Raw genomic sequence first — 10,374 nt, 5'->3', positions numbered from 1 at the left:
TCAGCTGTGTAAAAACTATAACTTTAATCTCAGCCAAACCGATTTACTCAGGAACAAATAAAATACTAAAAAAAGCCAAACAATAACATTTTAAGTTGTCTAAGTGACTTATATATCATGTTTAACCTGAGTAGCGAAAGACAGCGGTGGGTTTGAAAACGATTTGCCTGAGTCCGGTGTTCTCACGGCTCTAGTTAGCCTAGCCCCCGGCTAGCTATCGAGCTAGTGGGTAACAGATGTCTCCGAAAACGTCGGAGCGCTTTTGAAAATATGTGGTGTCTTGATAAACTGAGCAGATATTTGAGGTTTACACAGCTACATTCTCGCCTGAAAATATGTTAAACGTTTATTTTGTGACCCAGAAAGAATAATAAGAGTAATATTAAAACTAACTAGCTGCCGCCATTGTTGGAAACTGAGCTGGGCTGCGCTATGAATTCTGGGACAGAGCTTCTTCTTCTTCGTGGTTTAACGGCAGCTGGCATCCTTGTACATGCAGTGCTGCCATCTTCTGTTTCAGTCCGTTATTACACTCTTAAATCCTACTACTTATTCCTGCGTCTTTTGGGATCTTACAAAGCTTCAAACGACGCGTCGACTATTAAATCAGTCGTCGACGATTTTGATAGTCGACGTAATCGTGGCAGCCCTAGTATCTATGTGATTATATTATTTATACACTGTGTGCTATTCAGGTTTTTAAATATACTGCCCGTTCTTTCTCTCTCCAGGTTGGAAGAGGCTCTATCTGACTATATCTGGGCACAGAAACATATGCGAGAGAACGTAGTGATTGACTACAAACAGCTGGGACTGAGATTTAAACTGTACAGCTGGCAGGTCTGACATTCAGCCTCACCTACACACACCTCGACACAAGGACACACCATCATCAAGGATTCGGCTCAGTGCACATTAAAACGGCATAAAAAGGAAATTCAGCCCCGTCCTGTCTCATCACCACCTTTGTGTAGTTCAAATATCAGCCACACACCTGTGAGCTGTCAAAGCCTCATTAATGGAAGAAGACACATGTGATGGTTTTGTTACTGGTTCCAAACAACACTGCAACTGTGTGTGCCACTGTGAGTTTTAAACATCTCATCATCAGATACAGTCACAGTAAGGTAAACTACATAACAGCTGTGGTGGTCGTCCAGAGAATCGTCCACAAGAATCATACATGTCCAGTTTACCAGCTCAGCTGCTGCTCAGCAAACATCTAAAATAAAGCAGTTTCATTTCATCTTAAATGCCAAATCTATTCTGAAGAAACAACCTGTCATTCACCAGATATTGTTTGAATACACTAAAATGGGAAACTGTGATATGTTCCAAGGTGTTATACAACGCAGCAGCTGTGTATTGTCAGATGGGCCAGTGGGAGCAGGCCAGGGACGTCCTGCTGTCAGCCTCCCAGGAGAAAGGACCAGGACGAGGGGGGAGCATGGAGGCAGCTTTGGAGAGCATCAGGGTGAGTTCATTTGTTCTTAGTATTTGGAGCTGTTTTTAGGTTTAAGGTTAAAGACTACTTGGTACGATCCTGGTGTAGCTGAAAAAAAAATACCCTGTTGGAAAACTGAACATGTCACAAAGCCTCAGGTTTTATGGTTACCATGGTATTTATTATTATCCAATCAAATGGACCAGCAGTGAGAATGTTACATGACAAATGACTGCAGAAAGTGCCGATGGAGTCACCTGTTGCTTTAAGAGCACCTGAACAAAGGACCTTTACCACCGCAGGCTCTCTCTGTGCTCGTTTTAGGTCAACAAATGCTTTATAGATTTTCACAAAGTAAAAGAAAAAGTGGTTTAAATAAAACAAATATTTCACCAAACAAGACTTACAATGACGTCTAAAGCCTGGACTTAAAAAGTGAAATATAGGTGCTTAAGTACAAATGGTGATTTTATTATTCTGAGGTAATATTACAGTAAGACTCTGCTGTCGCTAAGTAAATCCCAAAAGTTGATTCTGTTCATCTGGACGTAGAGTTTTCAGAAACGTTTCATCATCATCAGCTGACCGCAGGTTTCCAACCTTATAAACGGGATATTTGCACAATGACTGACACCAGCACCACTGCATGAACACGGTGCTGGAGTCAGTTTATGATCATAAGACTCTTTACTGTAACTTTAAAAACAGAGTAAGCAGGCCCTGGATCCTCTCCTGGTACCTGAGGGCGTGGTGTTTCGTCCCAGGAAACAGGATGTGGAGCAGCTGCAGCAAAGAGACTTCTTGGGAAAAGCGACGGTACGTAGAGAGTGCTTGTGGTACACGTGTTTATCCATCCATTCGTTTTCTTCTGCTGTCACACAGTGAGAAGGCAGGGCACACCCTGGCCACGGTGCCAGTCTGTTGCAGGGCGAACACATTTAGAATCAGCCATTAACAGTTCAGTTCATTTTAACGAGATAACGAGAGGATGGGCAACAGGTGGAGACGCAGCTCGAATCAATCAGACAGGTAGAGGAGAGAGGAAGCAAAACAGAACATGATACACACAAAATAAACTAGAAACAGATGCAGAGAGAGGAAGACAAGCACAAAGACACTGAATGAGACACAGAGAAGATGCAAAAGGAACTAAACAACCTCAATTCAACCTGCATCTGTCATGTTGAGTGCTATGCAGCAGGCAGGACTCAAGTGCAGCAGAGGGAGAGGGAACTTAATGCGCAGCTTTATTCACAGTAACAACAACTTGGCAAAGAAACAAACTTCACAAAACAAACCAAAACCTCAAAAATGAAACCGAGACTGAGCTCAGAACATGACGGGAGAAAACACAGCACAAACCCTAACCTTCAAAGTAAAACAGGAAACACACCGGCTGAACTTACAGACACAGAAGCTGTGTCCCAATTCAGGGTCTGCACGCTTGAAGTACGCATTTCAAGTGCGATTACGTCACCGCCACACGACGACGGCTGTCCCAATTTGAAGTGTACTTCAAATGCATATTCAAAATGCGCCGTCGATTTCCCCAAATATCAAGCGTGGTCCGGTGCACGCTTCGTGGTCCCATATATCCCACAATTCATAGCGCGGCGGTGGGTGTGGATAATTTTGCCGCAAAATACGGCAGAAGGGAGGGGCCGAAGAGTGAACTGTCACAAGTAAGTACTGAATATGACGTCACTTATTTATGTGCGAATGTTTAATAAGGAAGAACATTAAAACATTGCTGTTGGCCACATGTCGGCAAAGTTATGTGACATTAGTGATGTTTGTACTTTCAGCATTAACTTGGTTTTAAAGCCTATATAGGCTATATATATATATATATATATATATATCATAATAATCTGACAATAACTATAATATTGTCCATATTATATTTACATTACCACAGGGAGATGACGTTAGTCTCATGAACAACATCAGCTAATTGTTATTTACTAACTAATCTTAAGTGACTGTTCAGTACAGAAATGAAGCCCAACAATCATGTTTTACAGTCCTGTGGTCTCAGCCTCAGATACTCAGCTAATCAAAGTGATGTCAGAACAAAAATGATTGACCAACAAAACAATTTTCTCCTTCATTTCTGTCACACAAAGCTGTATGTAACGTTTCTCGCGGTTAGTATCATGGTTGCTAGGCAACCTGAACAGCGGGACGAAAGGCTAGACCGTCCCATTTCACAAGCCTCTCACTTCCGCACTTCTCGTACTTATAGTACGCACCGTACGTAGTACGCGTAGTGCGCGTACTTCAAGCGTGCAGACTCTGAATTGGGACACAGCCAAAGACACAAGCCGACAGACAGGGATGACAGGCACAGAGACAACACGGGGACAGAGGCTGAACGGCGAACAGGAAATGTCAAAATAAAAGAAGGAGCACAGAGAACAGAGGAAGCATCAAAACCTAAGAACCAGAAATTCACCAGAAACATAACAAGAATTAAACCGAAACAAAAGATGATATTAATCAAAACAACAACACTGAGTCACCAACTCCAGGACAGCATCGAGCGACATACAGCATAACGACTGACTGTAAGGAAACAAGGTTCAAAAGTCCACAAACACAAAATGCTGAACTATTTGATTATTGAAATGATTAAGATGTGCCCTTAAAATAAGCTTAAATTAATCCTGTATCAGGTTATTTTAACCCAAACAAACCAATAAGTGCAGCTCATTAAAATAAATTTAGCTTTTAAATCTAAACTACGAATCCTTGAGGCCAAGTCCATAACACGCAACTGTTTCAATTAGATTGATTTTCATTTTAACTGTTTTTTTTTTATTTATTTATTAAATTTTATTTGAATTTTATTGAATTTAATTTTATTTTATTTGTATTTTTTCACTTATTGTTGCATGTGTGTTGTTGCTGCCTGTGTTTGAGTAATTTCTGTAACTGTGAGACACCTGCTGCTGCCTATCTTGGCCAGGTCTCCCTTGAAAAGAGGTTTTTAATCTCAATGGGATTTTCCTGGTTAAATAAAGGTTAAAATAAATAAATAAATATAAACGTAGGCCCTGACTAAATGTGTGACAGTTGAAATATGACTAAAACACATCGTTTAAACTGCACTTTATATATTGATTCATGTGTAATGCTCTCCCTTTGCAGGTGATTTCCTCTATGATACCCAATGATGATTTTGGAGGCTTTGAGCCTCTGAGGCAGCAGGTGAGCCTGACCACAGCGTATGTGTGACGTCACTGTGATGCTGCAGATGCTAACTGTCGTTGTCCTCTGCACAGAAACCTGGCTTCTACGAGCCTGATGTGGATGGAGCTCAGTGAGTTTGTTATGTGATGACACAGAGTATGTGTGTGGGCGATGCTACTACAGGGCTACAGCAAAGCAGTCCTTGTAGATTTACAGCTTATTCTGTTTCCTGTTAGGGATTCTCGATACATGCAAGTGCGTGTCCCGTACATGGCACGAGGAGCAGGACAGCTGACGGTGCCTGGAGGTGCTACGGTGTTTTTATTTGGAGAGGAGAACAGAGATGGGATGGCCACTGTCATATATGACGGACAGGTGAGGAGAGACCTGCAATCTGAAACAGTGAAAGAGTATTTTGAATCTGACAATATGAATATTATAGTAAGTGGATTTAATCACTTTTATTTAAGCAGCAAAGATTCAAGAACATGGAAGAGACAATAAAAGTGAAACTTTAATTCAAAATAATCTGCATTCAGTTTCTCTCTGGATGAGTTTGAAGTCAAAACCTTAATTAAAAAATTAATTATGTGCTGATTGCAATGGTACTGATAAAAGTAGTTGATGGTATTTCAGAGCTCTTAACATATTTCTGCAACTTATCTCTTTGAACTGGTTCATTTCCAAATGAAATGAAAAGTGTGAAGTTATACCACAGTTTAAGACTACAGGCCAGCATCACTCCTCTCCTGGTGTTCTAACATTATTTTGATCATAAATATGATTATCACTTTAAACAGATCGACTCTGGCCTTCTAGAGCAGGGGTCCCCAATCTCAGTCCACGAGACGCTGCAGGTTTTAGATGTCTTCTTGATCCATCACAGCTGATTTAAATGGATAAATTACTAGAGGTGGGAATCACCATACATCCCACGATATGATGTTATCACAATACTTAACGCACGATACGATATTATTGCAATTTGTAAAAATATTTTGCGATATTCAGATTCTGTACATAAAGGTAAACTTTATCAATATTCATTTTCTCTAATATCAAAGTCTCACACTCAGTCTTTCTCTCATTTCAGTTTGATTGTTGACAAACTGAACGGTTTGTATTACAGTCTAGTCCAACTTAACTGAATCAACCATCTGGTACAATTATAGCTATTCTGAACTATGCAGTTTATGAAAACTATGCAGCCCCTTCAGCAACTGAAGAATTTGAAAGTAAATTAAAACAAAATATAATTTTACATTAAATAAAAAAGTTTTAAACTTAATTAAAATAAAACATGTCTTAAATTAAAATAAGTAAACTGTCATGTTTATTGCTGCCAAAAACAAGTTAAACACATTTGGACAGTGAAGGTGTAGCTGACGCTGAAATGTTTGTGTGGGTTGCCATGACAACACCAAAGCGCGTCTGAGATCGTTATTGTTTTCTATTTGTTTTCTTTATTTGCTTCTCATGCTTGTGTACTTTTGCAGTTGCAAAAGATAATCTATGAATCCAGTGATACATCTTTCTTATAAGAAATGTTTCTGTTAAAAAATTATTGTGAAGTAGTCACTTCCTGTGAGTCGCGGGAACCGGAAGTTGTGCGCGGGAGAGACAAGACAGAACGGTAACACGGCGGACTTTTTTTGGAATGTACAACTTTTCTACTGCTGGATTTTCAAGGCGTACACGGTAAAAATCATTATGCTGTTATTTGTTTAATACTTGTGCACTTTGTCAAACGAAATAAGTGGCTGAGATGAATATTATATGTGCTATTGATATTATTTTACTTGTTTCTAGTTTTCACGGTGCTCCATGATTGTGAGAGGAATAAAAGAATTGTGGACATCAGTACGAAGCGTGGATTCTTTCGACCAGAGTAGAAACAGTGAAAACGTGGCCCAATCCATCTGGAGGCTTCGGTGTACAAAGCTCTTCTCATCCTGCAGCAAGCTACAGGTCTCGGTTGCTTCTCATCCTGCAGCAAGCTACAGGTCTCGGTTTGCAACGCGCTTCTCCTCCTGCAGCAAGCTACAGGTCTCGGTTTGCAACGTGCTTCTCCTCCTGCAGCAAGCTACAGGCTTCAGTGTGCAAAGCTCTTCTCATCCTGCAGCAAGCTACAGGTATCGGTTGCTTCTCATCCTGCAGCGAGCTACAGGCTTCAGTGGACACGTTGCTTTGCATTTTGTAACAACCAATCGGGAGCTGCAGATTCAGCGGACACTCCAAGAAGCGGTTTCAGGCTAAAGCGTGAGTCCTCAGGCTATATTGCGCAGTTATTATACCTCATGAGTTGATGGATAGAACATGAGCTACAAATTTGCTATAATGGACAAGAAATTAATAGTGTTCAAATTTCAGACTGTGTAAAAAAAAAAAAAAAAAAAAGACAATCTGTGAAAGTTCTGGAAATTGTTGTTTTCTTACCTATTGTTTGCAAGCTTCATGAAGGCTGAAATTGAAGATTTATTTGCTGTCATACGTAAGAATCAAAGTGCCTTTGTGTTAATTTTAATAATTCTCCGCCTATTACATCCATTCCATTCTTGTAATTACCTTAGATATCTTGTCTTCTTCATAAGATACCCCCTTTAAAGTCTGAAAATGTCTAAAGATGGTCGTAGTCACCCTGATGTTATGTCAGAAGTACAAGATGCAGTCGATTTGGAAGAGGAAAAAAGTGTAGTGTCCGAGAAATCTGAGACAAAAACAAGAAAATCCTCTCGTGAAAGGCGATTAACGCCAAAAATGCAGGAACTGAAAGATCAAGAGTTAACTCAAAAGGAGAAGAGGTTCAAAGCAACATATGAGAAATGGAAAAGCAACGTAAGAGACATTCGCACAAGGTTAAAGCAAGTATGCTCTGAGAGTGACATGTATGATATGATGGATGAGGCTGAGAAGCTAGAGTCTGAATTAAAGGAACAGTATGACAGAATTCGACTCCAAACCTCACCATGTCAAGAAATTCGAAGACAGATCGATGCATGCTCAGCCGTGACGGCCGACTTGCTGCAGCTGATGAGAGTGCGTCTGACTGAAGACGAAGGTGAGTTTGACACGGTGGCAGAAAGATCAAGGCTACGCATGCTACTTGATAATGAATACGCTAGGTCCATATATGGATCCACAGCCTCCAGAGTTACTGCACCCAGCTGTCACAATTCTAACCATCTCTCAGAGTCACCTAGCATTTCAGCTATGAGGGCGGAAGTGGCTGCTCAGCTGGCTGCAAAGAGAGCCGAAATTGATATGGAAGCTGCCATCGAAGCTCAACGTCAGCAGTTGAGAAAACTTGAAAATCAGAGGGACATTGACGTAATTCAGGCAAAGCTAAATGTCTACACTGAAGAAGAGGGAAGGGATGGGACACGCAGTCCTCCATTCAGCAAAGTGAGTGATGCTCACCCCTTCGCTCACCACATCCCAGATCAAGAACGGCAGGTTGTGCAAAACGAGATATCATTGGTCCAATCGCTACAAGAGTCATTAGCTCTCACTCGCTTGCCAACTCCAGAACCTTCTGTATTCTCGGGCGATCCTCTGAAGTTTACAGAATGGAGCATAAGCTTCAAAGCCCTCATAGAGAGACGTTGCTCTGACCCTGCAGACAGGCTATTCTACCTGAAAAAGTACATAGCAGGTGAGGCAAAATCCTCTCTTGAAGGCAGCTTCTACAGAAAAGATGAAGAAGCCTATCAACAAGCATGGGATAGGTTAAATGCTAGATATGGCCATTCCTTTGTAGTGCAGCGGGCTTTCAGAGAGAAGCTAAATGGGTGGCCGAAGATTGGTGGAAAGGAATATCTCAAGTTAAGAGAGTTCAGTGATTTCCTCCAAACATGTAGCAATGCCATGCCTCACATAAAGGGCTTACAGGTTCTTAACGACTGTGAGGAGAATCAGAAAATACTAGTCAAGCTTCCTGATTGGGTGACATCTAGATGGAACCGTTATGTCACAGAGCAGCTAGATCGGGGCAACGACTATCCAAGCTTTCATGAGTTTGCTTCCTTTATCTCTAAGGAGTCTCGCATAGCATGCAATCCAGTGTCATCCTTACATGCCTTAAGGCACTCTGCAGAGGCACCACCAAGAGAGATGAAGCGTTCAAAAGCAAACACGTTTGCCACAAATGTGAAACCCCCAATTCCATCAAGCTCCACCGCCAAATCTGACCCTGGTGAAATCAAGTTGGGAGATGCAGGGAAACCAAAGAAATGGACCACACCAACACAAAATTCCAATAATGGCCAGTGTATTTGCTGTAGTGAGAACCATTCCATACATAAATGCAAGAGGCTTATGGACATGTCTGTAGAGGATAAGAAAAAATGCATACTTGAAAACAAGTTGTGTTTTGCATGTCTAAGAAAGGGTCACAATTCTAAAGACTGTAGGAACAGGGCCATGTGTGGCATATGCAGAAAGAGTCACCCAACGCCATTGCATGAAGATCGTTCTACAGCAGCATCAACACAAGGCGCAGTTGAAGAAAGTACGTCGTCATTATCATGTTGTGTGAGTGGAGGTGAAGGTGGGAGTACGTCGATGATAGTCCCAGTGTGGATCTCAACACTTAGTGCTCCGGACACTGAAACCCTAGTGTATGCACTATTGGACACTCAAAGCAGTCACACATTTGTTGATCAGGAGGTGTGCGAAAAGCTACAAGCAACAATGGAACCAGTGAAACTTAAACTTTCCACCATGATGGGGAGAGACTCAGTCGTGAAAAGTCAAAGAGTATGCGAGCTCAAAGTTAGAGGATTTTCCTCTAATGTTTCCATCAGTTTGCCTCCTGCCTACACAAGGGACTTCATTCCTCTTGACCGCACACATATTCCCACTTGCCAGACAGCCAACAAATGGAAACATCTTGTAAGCATGGCCCAGGAGATACCCCCGTTGATGGAATGTGGTGTTGGATTGTTGATTGGATACGACTGCTCCAGAGCATTAATTCCAAGAAGGGTCATCACTGGGGGCGACTATGAGCCTTATGCTATTGAGACGGACCTTGGTTGGAGTATTGTGGGAAGCGCACCACAGCGTGTGCAGGCTAAAGATGTGACTGGTTTTTGCCATCGAGTGTCTGTCAGAGAGGTGCCACCCATAACACCATTTGCTGTCATCAAGGCCCTGGAGTCCGATTTTGCAGACACAAAACCTGGTGACAGAAGCATATCTCAAGAAGATATTTCCTTCCTGCAGATCTTGAAAGACAGAATCCAACAAAATAAGGATGGTCACCTGGAGATGCCTCTCCCTTTCAAAGCACGTCCGCATCTCCCAGACAACAAAAGGCTGGCGTTAGTACGGCTGAAGCATCTAAAGAGGAAGCTGGACAGAGATCCCAAATTCAAAATAGACTACGTGAGATTTATGGAAGGTGTCTTCAAGGATGGAGATGCAGAGAAAGTGGAAAACCAAGCAGAGCTGGGGAAAGTCTGGTATATCCCACATCAAGGAGTTTACCACCCCAGAAAACCAGGCAAAATCAGAGTGGTTTTCGACTGCTCTGCAAGGTATGAAGGCACCTCCTTAAACGACCATCTGCTAACAGGACCTGACCTCACAAATAGCCTAACAGCCGTGCTGTGCCGCTTCCGTAAACATCACATCGCAGTCATGTGTGATGTGGAGAAAATGTTCCACAGGTTTCATGTGAACGAGGATGATAGCGACTACCTGCGGTTTCTCTGGTGGGAAAATGGAGACACAAACTC

General features: G+C 41.9%; 1 protein-coding gene across 1 annotated transcript in view; it reads left to right on the top strand.

The window, feature by feature from the left end:
- The window catches only part of noxa1 (NADPH oxidase activator 1), a 30,779-nt gene that overhangs the window by 6,698 nt on the left and 13,707 nt on the right, over positions 1-10,374 (top strand). Inside the window, exons 5-10 of the mRNA XM_087848860.1 lie at positions 732-840; positions 1,340-1,474; positions 2,153-2,260; positions 4,595-4,654; positions 4,729-4,766; positions 4,873-5,011. Coding sequence (XP_087704986.1) covers positions 732-840; positions 1,340-1,474; positions 2,153-2,260; positions 4,595-4,654; positions 4,729-4,766; positions 4,873-5,011 — 589 coding nt within the window. The remainder of the gene's footprint in view (positions 1-731; positions 841-1,339; positions 1,475-2,152; positions 2,261-4,594; positions 4,655-4,728; positions 4,767-4,872; positions 5,012-10,374) is intronic.

Source organism: Neolamprologus brichardi, chromosome 12 (genome assembly GCF_056152115.1).
Source record: "Neolamprologus brichardi isolate AB-2024 chromosome 12, ASM5615211v1, whole genome shotgun sequence".
Classification (NCBI taxonomy): Eukaryota; Metazoa; Chordata; class Actinopteri; order Cichliformes; family Cichlidae; genus Neolamprologus; species Neolamprologus brichardi.
The sequence above is the reverse complement of the archived record's forward strand: the minus strand, read 5'-3'. Positions and strand labels throughout refer to the sequence as shown.